Genomic DNA, 22,504 nt, shown 5'->3' on the forward strand with positions numbered 1-22,504 from the left:
TAAAGCAAAACATTTTCTTTGGAGTTAGATACTTTTTAAATGACAATTCAAACAGCTTTAAAGAAACCATAAAAGCCAGAATTATTGCTTTATTGTTGTAAGGGAATTAAAGCCAATGGTTTAAAAAATCCCCCCAACAAAAAATTTTTAGATTAGCTTAATACAATTTATTTCTCAATAGCTTAGACATGTATCATTGCTCAGAAATAATAAGAGAATAGAATCATAAAGTCATAACATTTTAAATCTGAAAGATATCAGTTGGGGAGTGAGCATTTTTTGCTTTAAAAAGTATGGATGTACTCAGAGAAGTATGTAACTAGTAATTATATTGTTAAATAAAGCTTTCCCTTATCCTAAAAAGGATCAATGACACCACAATATATTAATCTTTCATGAGTCATAACAGTAGTAGTCCTATTCTTATGGTCCTTTTTAATCAGCCCTTTAAATGCACCTCTTTAAGGCGGAGTTTTTATTTTCCTAACTCCCTTAATTGTTTTTGAAATATTTGAAAATATCTCATTGATCTTCTGGAAAACAAGCTTTATTTCCTATGGCTTTAAATGCTAAAATAGATTCTTTAATTTTTAAGCACTCAGTTTCTTATTCAAAATGCTGATAAGCTTATCTTGGAAAGTCTGACATGTTCTCACATGAAAGGATTTTTGTAAACATGAGTTTTAAAGCATTTCAGTGTACATTTTATTAGAGAGCAACCCCACGAGCCCACAACTTGTACTCACCACCACTTTCCCTCTGTGAGCTTTCACTGTTGCTCCAAACCACTGATTCGATTTAAACTCGATGGGTTCCTTGGTTCCGTTGACTCTGATCTTTCTGTTGTCTGACAAGGAGTACATCAATTGTTAATAACTTGTAAAACGTGGCAGCCAGCTCAACTACGTAATAGTAAATTCATCCATTAAAATACTTGAAAAACAATTTATATAGGCAGAAGTGTTTCTCCTTGACTAAATCTAAGCTCAACTTTTCCTTTAGAGCAACACCAATCAAATGCAAAGATGTATTTGGACATTACATTTCGCCACTTCACTTAAAAGAAGCAATTTCTTACAAGTGACATTTTCTCACTACTGTGAATCTGATGTGGAGTTTAATAGCCTGAAATCTATACTTTTGTCATTGATTTGTATCAGATCAAAGACCAAACACTTATAACTGTTCTTAAAGAATTTCAATTCTTTTCCAATAGTGAAACACATGGGAATCTCCCTAATCCGGGACGCACAAGCTTTCTCAGCGTGGGTTAGGGGGAGTCAGCATGAATGACCCCCAAAGCCTTGGTTTTTAACTAAATGACATGTGCCCACGCAGCCACAGAAAATAACACCTCAACACAGTTTTATATGCACTTTGCAGATGTCAGCATGAAGGGGGCTGTCTGGGTTGCAGCTCAATCCAATTATAACACACTTCAACTCTTAATAAAAAGCAGATATCTTTTTCTTTCTACTCTGATTCCCAGTTAGCATATTTCCCACGTGGCTCTGACTGCATGGTTCTAACTGGAGCTTCATCAGGAATAGCTAATGAGTTTTGAAAGACAGCTGTACTGGGGCATCTTATTGGTATGTGTTTCCTTGGGCATGCATTTTACTTTTCTTCCTTGACTCTATAATACATGCGTTATAAAATGAACTTTTAACTCCTATCAAATGAGGCCAAAATATACACATAATTAACCTTGAGTTTACATATGATTACAGACTTTTAGAAAAAGAATAAATTATACAAACTAAATCTTAACCTAAATTTTACATTTTGACATGTTACTAGAAAATCATAAATTTCCTTCTTTAAAATGGTATGCCTTTGATGTTTCTGGGCTTTAAAAAAAAAGTTCGGGAAATCCTTACCCAAAGTGCACACAACTGGCAAAGAATTAGAGGATCTTACAGATTACAGCAGAAAGTTAAAAATATAAACATTTCTATTTGCATCTTAGAACCTTAAAAGATCGTAGAACTCAGAGTCGAAGGATCTTGTCACTATTAACTGGGTGATTTTGGGCAATTCATTTAATCTTTTGAAGTTTTGATTTCTTCTATGAAAAGAGGCTAAGGACACCTTTCCCCTTTCCTCTTTCTCAAGGGACCAGGGTCATAAAGACCACGTGATATAACAGAACATGAAGGTGCTGTACAAGCTGGTGAGCCGGATAATCAGAAACCTGTAAACTCAACCTATGTTCAAGAATTGGAAAGGACCTCACAGACACACAGGCATCACGTGCTTTGTGGTGCTCAGCAATGAAATCAGTGACACCTCAGAATACAGTCAATGTGGCTTGGATTAAACCCAGGGAGAAAGTGCTACAGCGGTTTTGAGACTTTGAAACTACTAAAAAGCAATAAAAAGAACACAGAACCTCAAAAATTCAAATACACTTAGAGGAGATCCCATAAAGACTTAAGAAAAGCAGGCTTCTGGGGGGAAGAAAATTGATTACAGGGAAAGACAGAAGCCAGCTCCAAATTCAACCTCATTCTTTTAGAGAAAATGATGTGACTGTCCCAGAGTGATTCCTAAAGCATCTTCCCTGCTATTAAAGTGTACAACTTGATTAAAAGTGTAAATTGTGGGTTATTTTTCAGCACCAAATTCCTTCTGGACCATTGGACCTGAACAGGCATTGAAAGGAAGGAGATATCAAATAGTCTGTAATTTCATGGAATGATCCTGAGCCTGGCATTAAAACTGTAATTGACAACACTTGTTACCTACCAGTTTGGCAAAAAATAATAATATTCACTCTGTTTTCAAGGTAACTTGATGCAGCATTTAGGAAGGGTCATTTGGCAATATATATCAAAAATTTAAATGTAGACTTTTTTTATTTGACCAAGAAATCCAACTTCTAGGATTTTGTTCAATGGAAATAACTACACAAATGCATTAAGATGCAATATGAAGATATTTGCTGTACTATTCATAATAACAAAAACTGGAAGGACTTAAAGGTTCATAAATAGGAAATTCAAAAAGAAATTTCTATTACCTACAAAGTAGACTACTATCCGACTGTTAGACCGTATACAGTAGTTTGTATGCACTGATACAGAATAATGTCTACAAAATATATTTTTATTTTTACCTTTCCCAAGGCTTTAAAAAAGTATGGAAGCATACAAGGACTTAATGTAACAAACACTTGTATTCCCACCAGGCAGAGCTGACAATTTTTCAGTTTTTTCATATTTAGAAACATTACAGAGACCCTTGATGGATCTCCTCAGTTCCACTCCCCTCTCCTCCTCCACTCACAGCCAGCATCCTGAATTAGATGGATATACTTCCGGCCATTTAGAAAATAATGTCCATGAACAATACAGAACATGGGTCTGCAAGTTTCTCTGCCAAGGGTTGGTAATAAATATCTTAGGCTTTGCAATCTCTATGGTTTTTGCCAACGCTGCTCATTTATGCCCTTGTAATAAAAGCAGCACATGAATAATAAGTAGAAGAATGGGCTTGGCTGTGTTCCAATAAAACTTTATTTACAAACACAGAGATTTGACTTTCCTATAACTTTCATGTGCCATTAAATATTATTCATTAAAAATGTTTCCAACCATTTAAAAATGTAAAAGCTACTCTTAGCCACACAAAAACAGGTTTTAGTTGTAGTTTGCAAGCAACTGATTATTATTGAGTATTTTTTGCATGTTCTTTTTAACCAAGAAAAATGCTACTATGTTATCTATATGTAGCAATCTGTACCTGTGCTTGACATTTAATTTTATGTTTGTTGAAAGAGATCCATGTTTAGATAGATAGATAGAGCTCATTCTTTTTAACCCCTGTGTAAAATTATAACTCATTAAATAGCCATCTACATTTTATTCATCCATTTTATTTACATATGAACATTTAGGTTTTTTCAGTCTTTCCACTACAACAAACATGTGTCCTGAGCATCCTTATATCCATCTCCACATGCATAAGCACAAGAGAGTCTTTCTGGCACCAGACTAGAAAGGACATTACTGGGCCGTGGATAATTATAACATCCATTGTGTCCTCTATGCCAACTGGTCTCCAAAGTAGCTATAATTTCCATGCAGCACATAAGAGAGGGGCCATCATCGCTTCTTACTGCAGGACTTTTAAGTTTTTGTCCATCCATATGACTATGAGATGGTACCTCATTGTGTTGTTTTCATTTGCATTTCCCTGATTATTAGTAAGGCTGATTATCTTTTTATGCTTATGGACCATACACTTTTTTCTTCTGTGAATTGCTAGTTTATATTGTTTGATCATTTTCTTGTTTGGTTATTAGTGTTACCAATTAGTAAGAATTCAATATATTCTATCAATTCTTCTTCCCACATACATACTGCAAATATCTTCTCCCAATTCTTGCTAATCTTTTAACTTTGTTTATGGGAATTGTTGCCCATCTGGGGCTTATTTGTGTATATGATGTGGCATAGCTACCTTACTTTCGATATGAAAGGCCAGTCGTCCCAACACCGCTCAGTGAACAATGTGTCTCCCCCACACCCAGGGTTGTGACTCTACCTCTGCAGTGACACCTCCCAGCACAGTCGAAGGGGCCCAATGTGACCTGCCCCTACCTGCCTCCAACCTCCCCTCCTCCCACTCTCCCCTGCTCATTAAGCTTCAGAAACACTGACTTTCTCCAACATGCCCAGTTTTTCTGTCTCCTCATTGTCTTTATTCTTCCCACTGCCTGAAATACTCTTCCCACAGTTTCTGGCATGGCTGCTTCCTCCTCATTACTCAGGCTTCAGCTCAAATGCCACTTCCTCTGAGGCCCCTCCCCGACCTTTATCATTCAGTTTCCCATTATTCTTTTTTTTCCCAGCCAAATGCTTTATCATACAACATAGAATTACATAAAATTGTTCAACATGTTTTTTGCATTCAACACTTTTTGTATTAGTTTCAGGTGTACGCACAGCATGTGGTTTTCTCTATAACACCAACTTTATCTGAGATGCTCTTATGTCTCTGTCCAAATACTTACTGACTGTCTCTCCCCTTCAGAATATACGCAAATCCAGAGATGCTCTCTGCTTCACCCCTGCATTTCCCATTTCTAGAACAGTGTGTCACACACAGTAGGCCCTCCATAAGTGTTTGTTGTATGAATGGCCAAACTCTCATCTATTCATTCAGAAGTTTGTCTAGGACATTGTTCAGTGTGATCCCATTTTTCTTTAACAATCAAATGTTCTGTGTATGGATGTGTCTATATATGTGTAGACACTGAACTGTTAACGACATTTATCTTGAAGGCAGGGGTGTGCATGCTTCAGTGGTTTTTTAAATTTCTTTTTCATATATTTCTGTATCATTTGAGTTTTCACAGGGAGAATTATTACATCTTTCATCTGGAAAGAGAAAACCTATGACAAAATCAAAAGAGTTGTAGGCCAACACGAGACACAAAGATGGGTGATAGCAATAAAATGGATTTAGTGTACTGTGCATTTCTGGGCTTTGAAGGCACCTCTCTTAAACTGGCAAGTTTGGTCCCTGGGCAGTTGGGGTACGAACCCCAGTGTGTGGCAAGCCTGCTAACTCTGGGTTCTTTTTTCCTGGGAATATTCATTTCTGAGCAGAAGTGAGGGAATGTAGAATGTGGTGCGCATATGGGCAGCAAGCAGATTTTTCTAATCTTTTAGCTTAGTAAAATGGGAGGGATTGCAAAATGTGAAGATAGATCACCATGGGGGAGAGAAGAGAAAAGCTGAAGCTGACACAGGTGTGACCAAACATTGGATTTCTGAAAACTATTTAGAATGTCCTCAACCTCATACTGGAAAAGAGTAAGTTTCCCTATAACCTTCAGTCATCACTTTAAGTGCGTCTCCTTGGGGACATTCTCAAGGCTGTGGCAGAAGCTGTTCAGACATCTTTCAGCAGAAAAAAAGGGAAAGAAATCCTTAAACTTTTGTTTATAATCTTCCCCATAGTCAATGTGTGCTGCAAAAGTTCCACTTAAATTGAAACTCTATCTGAGAATAGAGAATATGGTATGTAAAATTCAAAACAAAACAGCTGTGGCCAGAGAACTCCTTGTCTAACAGAAACAAATCCAAGAAGATGAGTTGAGTTTTGTGTCCCAGAAAATTAAACTTGTAAAGATATGACTTCCACTTCCCTAAAACACAGGTGGCAAACACAAGGCCCATGGGCCAAATCCGGCCCTCCACCTTGTTTTATCCTGCCCAGCACCTTGTTTCTACCCACAGCAGCACCGAGCTCCTTGCCCCTAGTTAAGGAGTAGTTACATTTACACAGTCCTAAAATTACACTCGGCCCTTTGAAGGCAACCTCAAGACTGATGTGGCCACAGGTGAAAATTAGTTTGCCACCCCTGCCCTAAAACCACCCCTAAAAACCGTTAAATAACACCTCTAGCCTTGTTAGTCATCTTATTATGAATTTTCAAGTTTAAGGAAATACCATACGTTCATTTTTCCATGCAATGTTCAAGAAATGTGTATTTTTTAGATGTAATTGACATGCAGCACTGTATACATTTGAGATGTACAGGATAATGGTTTGACTTATATATTTCATGAAATGATTATCACAATAAGTTTAGTTAACATCCATATCTAAAGCAATACCAAAAAGAGAAAAATATTTTCCTGATGATGAAAACTCTTAGGATATACTCTCTTAACAGCTTTCATCTACACCATGCAGCAGTGCTAACTGTAGCCACCACGCTGGACATCACATCTCTAGTGCTTACTTATCTTACAACTAGAACTTCCTACCTTTTGACCACCTTCATCTAACTGCCCCACTTCCTTCACCCTGCCTCTCATAAACACAAACCTGATCTCTTTTCCCTTGAGTTTGGGTTTTTTTAATTCCACACATTAAGAGAAATAATACAGTATTTGCCTTTCTGTCTTACTTATTTCACTTAGCACAATGTCCTTAAGGTTGATCCATGTCACTGCAAATGGCAGTGAATCCTCCTTTTTAATGGCTGCATAGTATTCCCATGTGTGTAAAACCTCTTCTTTATCCATTCATCCATCAATGGACAGAAGTGTGTTATTCCAGTGAAAATATTCTATATAACTGAAATTTATTCTTTGTACTGTATATATACTATATACAAATATGTGTGTATGCACATACACACACTAATTTTCCTGTCTTTACTGAGTAGATCAAATCTAAACACCTTGCCCTCCACAACATGGGCCCAGACGCCACACCTGATCTCCAAGTATGGCATTTCCTTCCATCCAGGTAACCTCCTCTCTGTTCTTTATTGGGTCTCACTCCAAGACTTCATACACGACATTTCTCTTGCAAATTTCCATTCCCTTGGAATTCTAAAACTCCATTAGTTGTTTCCCAACCAATCCAAATCACTTCCTTAAAAACCTGTTTTAAGATGTAGAGCCCAGCCCTGGCTGGCGTAGCTCAGTAGATTGAGCACAGGCTGGGAACCAAAGTGTCCCAGGTTCGATTCCCAGCCAGGGTACATTCCTGGGTTGCAGGCCAGAACCCCCAGCAACCGCACATTGAATCTTTCTCTCTCTCTCTCTCTCTCTCTTTCTCTTTCTCTCCCCCTCCCTCCCTTCCCTCTCTAAAAATAAATAAATAAAATCTTAAAAAAAAAGATGTAGAGCCCCAATTTTTTTTCTTTTCAAATTGAAAATCTTTCAGATTTCTGTCTTTAAATATTCAAACAATAGAAAGTAACAACACTTGCATAAAGAATTATATGAGGTAGTCAGTGCAAGGCCATTGGAACCCTACACCCTGGACATAGTCGCTGTTAAGGATGGTAAAACCATTCACCCACTGAAGCTCATTCCTCTGGTTTAATACATTTCTTTTGTGAAAATCATAAAATTTTTATTTTAAATTTTAACTATCACTATTTAAAATTTTTCATATCACTATCTAAATGTTCACTTCCATATGTAACCAAATAACTAATAAAGCTAAACAGGCTGAATGTACGCTTTTAGAATCCTAATAATAATACTCACAAATATGGGTTTGGGATAGCAACGTAGTCAGCAACGTATCACAATTTTCCTATTACATACTTTTCCTGATCCAAATGAGCACATAAATTTTCTGCCCCAATTATTTCCACATCTACATCGTCTTCCCAAGAATAGAGATCCAATTTCCCACTTCCTGTTTTTAGTAACCAATAGTGCCTAGATAGTGTTATTCAGACTTTTGCTAAGTAATAAATATGAATGAGTTTTCTACATCATATAATAAATATCATTTTAAATGTTTTGCATATGTAAGTTGACTCAGGTTGTATGTAGTCTGTTCTGGAGATACATATGGATTTTTGTTGGTAAGATGCAAGTGAGTTTTGGGTAGGTGTTCTGCTAATTTATATGATGCAGCTAGAGGATCAAACTTTAAGAAATGAAAAACATCATCTCTCCAAAGGGAAATGGCAAGCCAGGCACAGATCAGATTGAAAACAAAACCAAACAAGAACTCCCCTAGTATGCCACCAAAATCTGAGAGACAGAGCTGTTACAGTTGGATTGTGGAGACTGAGCCATCAGCTCAGACCTCATCCGCTACAGGTCACTCCACCTCATCTGCACTGACAAGGGCCGTTTTCTCTCTCGTCTCATCCACCCCCAAGGCAGACACATGCTCAGACACACATACATGTGCATGCGTGCACACAGAGACACCTCTCAACTCTGACCTTTAATGACAATGCCCTCTGAAAAGTGTTTCCTGATGCAAGCCCCACCCCCGGGAGTCATGGACAGGAACTCTTCTTTTGCACAGCTAACCCCTTCGTCACTTCCTGCTGTCAGAGTGCTATCCCTAGATTAGAACTGCAGGCACTGATCTCTCCATCCACTGGACTTTGATATTGTGAAGTCAGAGAGTGTGCCTGTCTTGTTCGCCACATGGCAGGCCCATTAACCAAGCCAGTAGGTTGGAACGCATCCTTGACAATCGCTGAACTTCCTCTCCCAAATCCTATTCAGAAATCAGTTCCTATTGATTCTTCCTTCTAAAGCTCTGACAAGTCCACCTATTTCTACCCATCTGTGTTGTCGCTTCCCTAGTTGTGACCACTGCCTTGAAGCCCCAGTTTCTGCAATGGCCTCCTAACTGGTTTCCCTTCCTCCGGGCCTGTGCCCTTCAAATGCATTCTCTATCCTCAAGCCAGAGTTCTTTCTAAAATACGAAAATTCTTAAAACCAGGCTTATACCCCTTTGACCTTTCCAGCATCATCTCTCGTCATTCCCAACCATAGTGTTTTGCTTTCTGCTCCTTGAATTTTTTATGTGATCTCTCATCTCTAGGTTTTTCTCACACTTGGAATAATGACCTTGGATCAAATATCTTGTTATAGATACAGCTGGGGAAATGAGAAATCTCAATATGGCTTATATGTCACCTGCTGATTGGCAGGAGCACAGCATGCTTCTGTTTAGTGCCCAATAATTTATTTACTTCAAGAAGTAATGAAAACCTCTCAGCATGGGGACCTCAGGAAGCAGACTAAATGACATAAATCTCTTCAATATGACCTCAAAGCAATGTTTTTAAATACAGGATATGATTGGGTTTCAGGATGAAGGTTGTATAAACTTGCCTCCCAATAGCACTTGAGACTGTATTTACACTAGCTCTTGATGTATGCTTGCATTGTCCTCAGGATGTCACCCCTGTTGCCAGAATATGATGTAGTAAAAAGGTCCTAATCATCCTCTACCAAGAAGGTTCATTTTGTGGTTAAAAAATATCACCATTCCCAATGTTACAGAAAATAGGCAATTAAGAATTCAAGTCTTCTGTGTCTACAATGTGTCCTTATGGAAGATGAACACCCAAGACGGAATTGTCCTCTGGGAGATCTTAATTCCACCCAATCATGCAAGACCATACTATAGGGTAGGCAGAGGCAAAAATGTATTCCTTCTACAAATAAATTCAGATTTATCACTCATGTGGTCCCTGTGCACTGATTGGTTCTCCTATCACTCAATTTATTCTGCCATTCTGCCATTTTTCTATGTACATGTTCTCCTTCTCCCAGCCTTCTCTACCTCCTCGTTCTCAGCCGATTGTCTTGCTTCTTATTTCACTGAGAAAATGCAAGAAAACTAAAAATTTATTTTCTTTGTTATCTAAACAAACTCACCAACCTACTCTCAGTTGTCTTCACAGTCTGCCTTCGTTGTCACCAGGAGAAACTGACTTTGCGCCCCTTCAAGGCCAACATTTCTATCTGTATAAGAGTTCCACCCATCGTTTTGCACCTTCTTAGGAATTTTTTCCTGCATATGCCCCTTCTCTTTTGGTCATCATTGTTTCTCTCTCAACCAAATAATTCCCATTAGACTATGCTATAAGAGCTTATCGACTGTTACATTTCTGTGGTCACACCTATAACAAAACTCCTTAGGCCATGGCTGGTGTGGCTCAGTTGTCTGGAGCATCGTCCTGTAGACTGAAAGGTTATGGGTTTGATTCCCAGTCAGGGCACATAACTAGATTGTGGGTTCAATCCCCAGTGGGAGCATGTACAAGAAGGCAGCCGATCGATATTTCTCTCTCACATCTCACATCAATGTTTCTCTTTCTCTCTCTCTCTCTCCATCCCCTCGCTCTCTAAAGCAATGAAAAACAAATGTCCTTGGGTAAGGATTTTAAAAAAGAAAAAAAAACAACCCCTAGGTGAAAAAAATGACTATACAGATGACTGCCTCCCGCTGGCCTCCCTTTCCCTTGACACACTCCGACTGCTTCCTTCGGCCGCCAAGAGCTCCGTGTGGCCAGCTCAGATCTTCACACTCCAGTCATCTTTTCACTCCAACTCACAAGGCTTTCCTCACTAGCTTCCTGACTTCTTTTACCTAAAGGGCCACTGCTTTATAGTATTTTTTTAACGTTTTTGATCTTAGAAAGTAAACACCATATATGATGTCACACAACCATGAATATGTCATTAGCAAAGTGCACAACTATTCATACAAAAAAGAAGACTATGTATCACTTCCTGTCAGGTCAAGTCAAGAGAGGTTCTGACACTGAATGAGTCACAAAAATATGTTTGTATTTAGGGCTATTTGGATTTTAGAGTTTCAGATAGGAGATTATGGACCTGTATCACGGCCTCATAGCCTGTTCATGAGCCAAAATAGCTTTATCTGTCATTGGTATTTGCTGCTGTTTTTAGTTTGCATGGTGGTGGGAAATGATCTTGAATTAAATGCCTGGGTCTTTTCCTTTCCACACAATAGTGTGATTATTCCTCAAGAGTGAAAATTCCACAATTTACTTTACCGTCCTTCCCTTAGCTTTACTGCACATTTTCCTTAATTAATTTTGCTCTCACGGTAAGAAAATAAAATCTACTTTGAAAATTTTATTTGAATATATTATATAGTCTTTAGATTTGTATACAGCAACTGGAGGATAATTTTGTATTATATCTATGCAATATACAATAGAGATATACAGAGTGAAGGAAAAGTAAGTTTACAGTTGTGAATACACAAGACAGTTTATTCCTGTATTATTTATTAATATTGTACGGTTTTTCACATGAATAACTGTAAACCTACTTTTGCCCCACCCTGTGTTGGAGTTTAGAGGGATTAATAAAAATGGACCAAAGCACAATGTCCAAAACAGTGGACATAAAAGGTGGGATGAGGGCCTAACACATCCCGTGGAGAGAAAGTCTGAATTTTAGCTTGCCTTGCTGAGGCCTGACCCCCTCTTGTTAGCTCAATCTAAACACCACATCTTTGTGAATATGCATCACATTCACTTTGAATTATTTAATTTAACTTCCTTTCCAGATGAACTATCTTTATTAAATGCTTGTCATGGATGGACAGAGTTTATGCAGAACATAAATATCTATGATTAGGTTGGTATATAGTATATTACAATCTAAAGTATAACAACTAAACATAACATTTTCTCCCAAGCTTGATAAACCATTTGGGAACAAAAAAGGAAAAAAAACACCTAGAAAGAAGTTTATGCCAACCCCATGCATGTATGATATCTTCAAACCTTGTATTTCTCTGAGGTCCTGGTCAGTGTATACACACACACACCCCAAATATAAGTGCTAAACTAAAAGAGAAGATAATAAGTTTGCCTATATATACCTTAAAACTGGGTATAATCTAAATTTTATATTATATGTGATACCAATTTTGGTCACTCCGACATAGGTACTAATTTTAGTGTGACACTCAGGCCACTCCCCAAGGCTGAATGCTTCTGCAGTACCTATCCGCTGCACCTTTCACTCCAATATATCTGATACACTCATGCAGTGCTAAATGTGTCTGTTGCTGAGCTTTTATATGATCTCTAGCCTATATTTCTGACCACCATTAAGACAAGATATTGCATGGTATACACATACAATACATATATAGTATACCTTCTCTGTACAAAAAATCTAAAAATTACAAGATGAATTAAAAACGTAGCCCTGTTCTTCACGGCCTCAACAACACTGCAGATGATGGCACAACTACAAATAAACACAATACAGGATGCACGGAGTAAAGGGCTTCAATAAAGACCAAGCTGAAACACAAAATAGTCCAGATGAGGAAAGAATTCACGTCATTGGGCAGACCTAGGAATGGATTTGGAAGGATGTGAAATCTGAATAGGGTCTTGAAGGATAAATAAGACTTTAAAAAAAGATAAAAAGAGATAAAAAAGTATGGTTATTCCAGGTGGATGAATCACACAGGTAAAGCTGCAGAGGCAAACTACTTCATGATGCAGCTGAACCACGGGGGATAAAGTACAGCAGATTCTGGGCTAGATTTTCCAACCACTTGGACTTCCCACCGCATCTCAAACTGTTTTCCAACAAGATATAGATTACCTGCCAGCCTCCAGCCACTGTCCCAGTTCTCATGCCCCAAACCTCAATAATCATTTTAACCTCACTTTGTCATATTTAATGTCTACTAAATAATAGCATATGTATGAATATTAACATTAATTTAATATTAATATCAGTGTTTTTATTCATCCTTCTCAGTTCTCTGATAATTCTCTAAATGCCAGTTTCCTCCAGGACTCAATCTCAACCTAGATCTTCCTTCTTCCCTCCCCTTCTCTTCCTTTCCCTCCCCTCTCCCCATCTTTTCTCTTTGCTTCTCCTCTCCTCTCCTCTCCATTCATACTCACTCCCTAAGTCATGGTCTTAAATATCATTTACATTCTTATGACTTCCAAATTTAAATCTCCAACCTCTTGCCTGAACTCTGGGTTTATTTACCCAGATGCCTGTTTGACATCACTTGGATGTCTAACAAGCATCTCAGATTTCACGTATGTGGACTCAACTCTTAATGTCTTCTCCAAGACTTGCTCCTTCTCCACTGTTTCCTGTCTCAGTCCCATTCCTCCAGTCGCTCAGGTCAAAATTTTCTTTCTTCTGTACCCTTTATCTGATCCATAATGAAATCCGACCAACTGCACTTTCAGACAAATCCCAAACCCAACCATTACTCAATCCTAACTGCTAGCCCTCAACCCAAATCATACTTCTCCATCCCTGGCAACAGGACTGTCTCCTAATGAGTCTCCTTGCTTCTGTTCTTGCTTGCCCACCGTCTATTACACTGACCCTTTTAAAAACATAATTTAAATTATATTGCTTGTCTACAACTTTAAAAGCACCATCAGCTGCCCACCACTCTTGGAATAAAATCCAAAGTCCATGCCCTGGCCTTTAAGGTACTGTATAATCTCATTTATATCTAGCTCTCTGGTCTCATTTTCTGTCCCTGTTTCCTATAGCGGAAATTATGCTGGATTATCTGGGTGGGACTAAAGTAGTAACAAAGATAATTTAAAGTGAAAGGAGAAGACAAAAAAGGAAAACCAGAGACCTAAGATTGTGAGACTCAGCCTGACATTGCTGACTTTGAAAACAGAAGTTGTGAGAAGCTGGAAAATAACTGCAAGGAAACAGATTCTCCCTGAGAACATCTAGAAAGGAACACAGCTTTGCCAATGCCTTGATTTTAGCCCAGTGAGCCCTGTTTTAGACTTTGGCCTCCGGAAATGTAAGAAAATCAAACTGTGCTGTTTGAAGCCGCTAAGTATATGGTAATTTGTTACAGTGGCAACGGGAAACTAATACCCACTCAATCAAAAATAAATGAACACACACACACACCACTCTCTGTCCTCTTGTCCTTATCTCACTTTTTCTCAGCTCGTCACTGGTCATTCACTGTGCAGCCGCAAGGGCAGGGTTCTGGGCTCTGCTCACACTACCCTTGCAGTGTCTAAGACAGCACTTGCTCTCAAAGTCACAAACACTATCCTAGTCACTGATATTAAATTCTACTGTTTGCTAGTATTACGCTTTACTTTCAACTCCACTGTTCCCTTTAGATAAGATTTTTAGAAATAAAAATGGGTTAAAATGAACCAAAAGGTACTTTAAGGGGAAAGACATGGTGACTTAACAGGAAGTCACTGGAGGATCCTGAGTGAAAGAAGGAAGGGCACTCCGTCTTTCCGGACAGCACTGTCTGGGGCAGGGAGAGCGGACCAGCCGGGACAGGCTGAGGACTGACTGTTGGCATACAAGTCTCACTTATCTTCCCATCTGCTGAAACGGTGTCTGTGTTCTGCCATAGCTGTGGGGATTGGGACTGTAGCCCCAAGGAACTATGCTATTACCACGTCCCAAAAATATGTCCTGCCAACTATATCCATTAGAAATAGAAAACCTGTTTTAACTGCATTTCCAAAGAAAACCTCTTTTATTGCATTTCCTTTCTAGTATTCTTTTAAAGGTTGCAGATACAATTGTGATAGGTATGGATAAACAAAGTGTTAGATATCTGAATAAGCTGGCATGGCTTGCCTTCTAGGCGTGCTTTGGACTACCAAATGTGAGAGAAGAAATAAATGTCAGTTCCTGGTAGAAGCTTTACCAGACACAGAGCAGTCTGCTGCATCTTAAAAGTACATGTCCATAGAAGCCCTCATTTTGGGTGAGTCCTTGGGTGAGTCAAACTGCGTTTGAGTAAAGCTGAGTATGCTAAGAAAGCCAGAAGAAATTAATTCATGATCTTCTTATAATGCAGTCAGTTCACAGAACTTGTTATAAGAGGCCATGGGCAAAAATCAGAGTGACCGCAGGTCCAGACAATCTTCTGGACCTTAGAATATGGAAGGCATTTCTACCAACTCTTATTAAACACAGAGTGTGAGTGAATAATAAGCTTTGGTTGTCTCAAGCCAGAGACTTGGGCCATTGTTACTACAGCAACACCTGGGCACACCCTGGCCTAAGAAACGTGAGGAGAGTTAATATCCCCTTGTGTGTATCCAGTGGGTTTATTTTGTTCATGATTTTTCAGTGCCTTTTCTAGGAGAATATGCACTGTGAGTCTCACAGACGGTATGACTGTCGATTTTATGTGTCACCTTGCCCGAGTCATGGGGTGGCCAGATCCCAGATGAAAGTAGCAGTTGACTTGGCAGACAAACTAAAGAGGTTTGCCCTCCCCAAGTTGTTGAGGGCCTGAATAGAACCAAAAGGGAGAGGAGAAAAGAACCTGGCCTTTCTGTCGGACTGCCGGAGCTGGGGCACTGATCTTCCATTGCCCTCAGCACCACTAGCTCTTAGGCCTTTGGCCTCAGCCTCCGTCGTGACACCGGCTGTCCTGCATCTCACGCTTGCCTGTGGCAGATTGCGAGCCTTCTCGGCCACTGCGATTGTGTGGGCCAGTTCCTGAGAGTAAACCTCCTCCTTTACATCTACACCCGTAGGTTTTGTTTCCCTATGGAAACCTGACTCATATGAAAGGGGAGTGGATGCAGCCATTTCCAGAGGTATTGCATGTTCCCTCTTGTGCTCTTCTAAGACTGCAGACACAACTTTGAAGTTTGTTTTCACTTAACATTAATACAAAAGCATTTTACCATATTATTATCGTGATTCTTGAAAAACTTCATGTTTATGGTTATACAATACTTAATTGTTGGATTATGTCATAATTGACTTGACTATTAATACTGAAGATATTTGAAAATATTATTTTTTTAGTGTTATGCCTCTTTCTTCTGAAAAAGAGTTGGGAGTAACTTTATTAATTGCTGAGAATTAATTTCTGAGACATACGCCCTATTCAGAATTATAAAAAGAGAGAAGCCTGATGTTCCAGCAAATCATTTCCAGAAGATAAGATGTTCTGGGAGGCTAAGAAAGAAGTACCAGAGCGTGGACTCTGAGTGAGTAGGCACACATGTGTACGCACCACACGTGGGGGAGAGAAGCCGTGCTGTGATGCATTGTGCTACAAAGATAAGGTGTGTAAGTTGTATGGCAAGAGGGAGGTGGCTTCGCTGGAGATATCTGGGCAAATCATAGAGGAGGATAATTGAGACAAATCTGAAATGGAGCCATAACCTGGCTGGTGGAGTTGACTGGTCGCTGCTACACCTGGGGTGAGATGCTGTGTGTAACGTGGGCTGTGTACGGTCCTTGCTTAAACCTCTTCCTATGGTTTGATCTAATCCCTATGTGTCCTGGAAACCAGGGCAGATTGATAGAGAGGCTCTGCAATGTCATACACAAAACTGCATCCGTATGGTAATTATCAGAACTAAAGAATAAAACTGAATAAAGAATAAAAGAATAATGTTACTAAGTAAATGCTCTACAGTGCAGTTATATTAATTTCTATAACTACAATAACATGTTTGAAGCTATATCTTCTCAACTGAGTGATTATCATGGGGGGCCATGTCTGAGCCTCAGTAAGAATGTGACACTTATATGAGCACGGCTGCTCATTACAGAGATCCATCCTTCCTCACCATGTTTTCACTCACAGTTCTCCTATCAAACACGTTCTGAATGCAGCATCCTTATTAAAAGGATGGTAACGAAGGTCCTATGATGACCTGACTAATTGTCGCCCTGGCTTAGAGACAGTAGCCTGAGCCCTCAGGGGTCACATGTCCTTGCACTTCCAGTCAGTATCTCTCAGGCCCTCCTGTGGTCTAAGAGCTGACTGCCCGCAGGTTCAGAGCACTGGCCACAAAGCCACATTCAGTCGTCAGATTGAATATGGAACTCACTGGCATTCTCCATAACATCTTTTTTTTCTCATTGTTCCATTCACATGCAGTACAATTCACTCTTGGTGATGTATATAGTTCAATGGATTTTGGCAAATACATACAACTGAATCCACCACAATCATGACCCAGAAACTTCCATCACCTCCCCAAACTCCCTTGTTCTGCCTCTTTGCAGACCACTCCTCTTTCCTGTTCCCAATGCCTGGCAGCCACTTCTATAAAGACTTATTTTTGTAATCTATGTCTCCATTTTATTAACACAATTAAAAGTTCCACATAATTGCTTTGAACAATGCTCATGGATGCAGAAGCGTTTCTCAGTTCAGCAGACCTCTGAGGCAATGCCCTAAACATCAGAGGTGCAGGAGCTGCACCCCCACCCCCCACAGGGCCAAGGGTGGGCAATATTCCTTCTAAACTGGATCAGGTCCACACAGACTGACCCCAGTGGAGCAGGTAGAACGTTTTCAATACAAATTGCTTATTTGTGAATCACGACTTGTTTATCTATGTTCAATCTCCATGTAACATAACCTAGAATTAAAATTATTTTTAACATATTTTAGGATTTTGTCATACAGGTAGACCTTTCTTGATACACTAAATATGATTTTGTGAAGACATATTTAAGCTGAATTTGGCAAATTAAATTTTTAAGTTAACGCTTTTAATGTGATCAATAATTAGTCTTTTAACTCCCTTCCTCGAAAATCCACATTTGTGTATCTGGATGGTGTCAGTCAGGGCACAGACAAGCTTTTAGCAATATTGGCAAACTCTCCTCACTACAGTCGCAGATACAAGACTCCTCCACATGACAGGTAAAGTTTGAATGCGCACATCTCAACAGGCCAGTTTAAATGTCAAAGTGCATTTTTCTGCTTCCAGAATAATTTCAAGAGTTTCCTACATTTCTCCCAGAAAGCCGCAGCCGCTGCCACACCGACCATCCCTGCCAAACGCCCGAATGCCTGCTCCATCACACAGACTCCCAGCTTCTTGAAAGAATTTTGCAGATTAAACAACAGGCGCCTAACGCTCATACAACTCAACAAGCCGTAGAGCAGATCTGTTTCCCATTTCTGGTTGGAGTTTCAAGGACTTCCTTTTTCTAATTGCTTCCTCGGTTGCTATGTGATGTAGGGACCACTGCCTCCTCCTTTCTCATATCAGGACTCGATTGCATTCTGTCACATAGAGTTCCGAGTGGACTGGGAGACATTCCGGAAATTCGGCTGCCTCTGCTAGGCCAACTTATCAGCACAGTTGCCATCGCGAACCCCTTCAAAAATGAGTAAACCATCCTGCTAAACCATCTTGATGACTCAGTGAGATCAGTACTTAGCAGTGAAAGCTTCTGCCCTAATAGATGGGTTTATTCATTCTTAAAAGGAGCAGGTTATCTCTGGGCTGCCTTCTCCCCTCCCCCCACCCTTTTTTTTTCATTTTCATTTGAACTTTCCAGAGCCCAGATTTCAGTTCTTGCTGAGGTTCTGTCACATTGGTGTTATTTCGTCTGTCATTTACTTGGGTAGCTCTGACCTACATTTTTCTTTTCTTTGTTCCTGAACAAAAACTGATTTCTTTCTGAGGAAGTTGGAAAAGCAAGACTTATGTGCCCAATATGTTTCCCAACCCTCACATGAGAAAAAGGGCACACCCACGACTATCAAAAAGCAATCCCGTGCCAGTCACAGCACCAGATGCTCCACGGTGCTTCGTACTGTGGGCTCACTCAACACAAAATAAAACAGACCCCCCACTCCAAAACAAAGGCTTCCGGTCTCCAAGCCAAAACACAATTCCAACAAAAATTTTACCATTCCAGAGTTTTGAATATCTTAAACAAATTATCTCCATTTTAAGGGGGTATGGTTTTTTTTTTAAATCCGAGGGGGGGGGCGGCTGTGGAAGGGTTGTTTAATTGTTTTACACAAAGATACTAAATTAAGGCCAGCCAAATCCTACTTGTCGTTCTCAAATGACTCCCCAACCTCAGCGGTGCTTCCCACCTCTTCCTGTTCACTCCTTATCTGGGTCCCCAATTGCAGGTGGTTCCCAGCTTATTTTCTCTCCATCATTAGTGCTCTGATGATTATTGTCATTAATGAGCACATGCCTCCTCTTACTCTTCTAAATGCCTCATTTGAGCATTTGAAAACCACCAAATATGTGTGCACTATGCTTTAGTTACAATTGTGATTTGCCCTTCCCCCATTCCACAGATAGGTGTCTATTTCATTCTGTTTCATTCACATCCCCTTTTAACTGGAGGGCTGTCATCTAGCAGTTTTTATCTAATCCACACATGGGTTTGGAAAATGTAAGAAAAAGAAGAAATGAATTTGGCAGATGTGATGATTTAAGCTAGGATGGGGCATAGTTTAGAGAGTTCCTGAGGCAAAAGTGAAAGAAATCAAGTTGCTGATGGGGGGGGGAGTGGTGGTGGGGGGGGATTTTCTTCTAGTGAAGTAAGAGGGAAAGACAGAGGGGAGATGAGAGAAGTGTTTTTTTGGAACCACTTGATTTTGTACAGAGCAGGAAAATTATCTACTCTTTGCACTTTGCACCTCCCCCACCACCATATGCTTCCCTAAAGTTTCCTTTCACTATACTTGAAAGGACCACAGATTTTAATAGTATTCATGCATTTGAAGTGCTAGGCTATTCATTCCCAGCTTCCTCTCTTGTTGCACTTATGATGAGAAGTAATAAAAATCCAAGTTATATGATAATGTAAAAATGATAATTTAATGAAAAATTTTAAACTAAAAGGCAGTTTTTAAAAAAAGGCAGTTGACCTTAAAAATAAACTGAGGTTCAATATCACAACCAGATTCAGGAACTAAATTATAGGCCAGTCTCCTTCAGTGTGTAGGCTGAGGGAATTCAGTAGGTTACCATAGTAGATACCCCAGGGACCTGAACAAGTTGCAACAATGTCATTAAAAAGGTCAAATTTACTTAAAGTCTTGAATTCAGATGTAATAGTCAAAACAGACAAGGTAAAGACAGGGGGAGTCATGGCTATCTTTACAGAGGAATATTTGCAACCATATATATATTTTTATATATATATAATATATATATTATATATATATAAAATTCAGGAATATATTTTTTATATATTTCTGAAACATCATACCATTACATGAATGCCAGTTTGCGGGTGTCCAGCAGTCGGAGCTACTACTTTGTCAAGCAGAGAGCTTTCCTTCCTCCTCACGGGGAGACTACATTGCTGCAGAGGAGGACACCGAGGGGCAGGCTGGCGGGAGCCGCGCAAGCCAGAGGGCATATGCAACCTATTATTCCCACCAAGACAAAGGCTGCTTCCACAGTCTCTGGTTTCCACAACCCTCCACCCAAGGGCTTTTCCCTCCAGAGCTTCTCTATAGGATCATTCAAATTGATATTTGTGAAGCTAACATTGGGGTAAGGGAATAGAGGAGGGGCCTGGAAGGTGAGCAGTGCCTCAGGTTCAGCTCCATGAGGAAGGAAGACAGGGTGAATGGGCCGGTTTGGGAACAGACAGACCTCTTTCCCAACCCTGCATCTACTTTGTACCATTTTTTAAACACCTTTGATGTCAGTTTCCTTATGTATGAAATGAATTTCACATGGTTGTTTAGTTTTATGGATCAGAAATAGTGTATAAAAATGGCTGGTACCTAGTAGGTGATCGATAAATGCAACGCATCTGGTAACACTGACTGCAAGACCCATGGTCATCAGTGCCTTTGATTCTGCCTTTTATCTTTGGTTCCAAGATTATACTCTACCCCGAGAACAGATGCTGAAACTGGGAATAGCTCTACTGGCTCCTGCTTTCCCTTCTTTTTCACAGCTTCGCAGCAAGTGGCAGCTACTGGCACCTGCACCATCTTGGGGGTTCATGGGCAAAGTGGCAGGCAAGATGTGTAGAGTACTGGCAGCCACTCAGTAGCAAGCACCTGAGCTGAGGTCCTCTGGCTCCTTCTCCCCCACCCTTGCTGTTCTCAGGCCGTTCCCAACAGCAGCTAAGGTTCCTGGGCCCACAGTACCCCCTGATGGCTAACTGGGGAACTTTCTTTTCTCAATGATTATATTCTCTCTTAGTGAAGCTCCCACAGGTCTTGTTCATTCTGTCATGGACCATTCATTTTTTTACAAATGTTCTGTGGCCTCCTTTGCCTGGCTTTTTTCTTTTTCACTTTTTGCTCAGTTATTTCAGAAACATCTACCTCCCTTCCTGTTGCTTTCCCTTGTTTTCTATTTATGAATCCTCAAATAACTGCAGTTATGGTTGCTAAGAATCATAGTAGGACTTGCACATCTGTCTATCAAAAAAAACCCTGTACATTTAGAAGTAAAATAAGACATATTTAAAATACTTTCAGAGATCAGGAGGTCTTTTTCAGAACCTGGACAGAAGATGCCATCTACCACTGCTCCTTCCTCAGGTAACACTGATCTCTTCTTGACACTCTCATTATTTTCCTTTTTATTTAACAGCCATGATGGCACTAGCTTGTCTCCTACTATTTCATTGCAAATATAACATATTTTCCTAATTTGGTCATAACTCAAGGTAATGCTTGTATAGTATTTCTTTCCTTTGAAATTATTTCCATAGTCATAGAATTGCAATTATTTTCTCCTTTAAAATAAAAAAATGCAAATTAGTTAAAGTAACAGGTAAATACCACCTATCCAATTTCATCAAAATTCTACAGAAATGGGTTTCCTACCTAAATTCTAACTGTACACTAATATAACAATAATGAAGCATGATGTCATAAAATAGTTGTGTGGTGCAAATTTAAATGATTGTTCATCAAAGAACATTATTTGAGCTGACACAGTCACATTTTTCAGAAAAGAGGTATTTGCTTTCCTATAACATATACCTTTAAATTCGTAAAGTTGTGGAGGTACAAATTAAAACATTCAGTGTTAATGTTTTTTGAAAGCATTACGTTTAAATTGTTTTCTCAGGACCCAAAGAGAAAACACCAGAGGAAACATAACCAGCCTGAATTGTTTAAAATGCATTTTCCCTTTAATTAAATAAGAAACATGTGTCTAGGGATTTTGGAAATGAATGTAATCCATCCACACTCTGCCTGTACTAGTTTGCCTCCAATGTCCAATATTTTGAAAGAAAATTCTTTCTTTCTGTAAAGAATTAAACAACAACAGGGAGCGAAGTCTGGGTCTTGCCTCCGGAGTCTGGGCACTGGCGATGCTAAGTAAGGGTCTGCCTTCTCCCAGGCCCGTCTTTGGGAAGCAACCAGATTCTCTCCGTGGTCAGGGTTAGGGGACGACGTTTGCCCTTCTCCGAAGCATGCACTCACCCTGGAAATGCTCATCTCGGGATGGCGAGGCAACAGAAAT

At 39.6% G+C, this 22,504-nt stretch overlaps 1 protein-coding gene across 1 annotated transcript in view; it reads right to left on the reverse strand.

Moving 5' to 3' along the window:
- Nucleotides 1–22,504, reverse strand: part of ITGA8 (integrin subunit alpha 8) — a 170,339-nt gene that overhangs the window by 146,243 nt on the left and 1,592 nt on the right. Inside the window, exon 3 of the mRNA XM_028508025.2 lies at nt 747–847. Coding sequence (XP_028363826.2) covers nt 747–847 — 101 coding nt within the window. The remainder of the gene's footprint in view (nt 1–746; nt 848–22,504) is intronic.

Source organism: Phyllostomus discolor, chromosome 1 (genome assembly GCF_004126475.2).
Source record: "Phyllostomus discolor isolate MPI-MPIP mPhyDis1 chromosome 1, mPhyDis1.pri.v3, whole genome shotgun sequence".
NCBI classification, from domain to species: Eukaryota; Metazoa; Chordata; class Mammalia; order Chiroptera; family Phyllostomidae; genus Phyllostomus; species Phyllostomus discolor.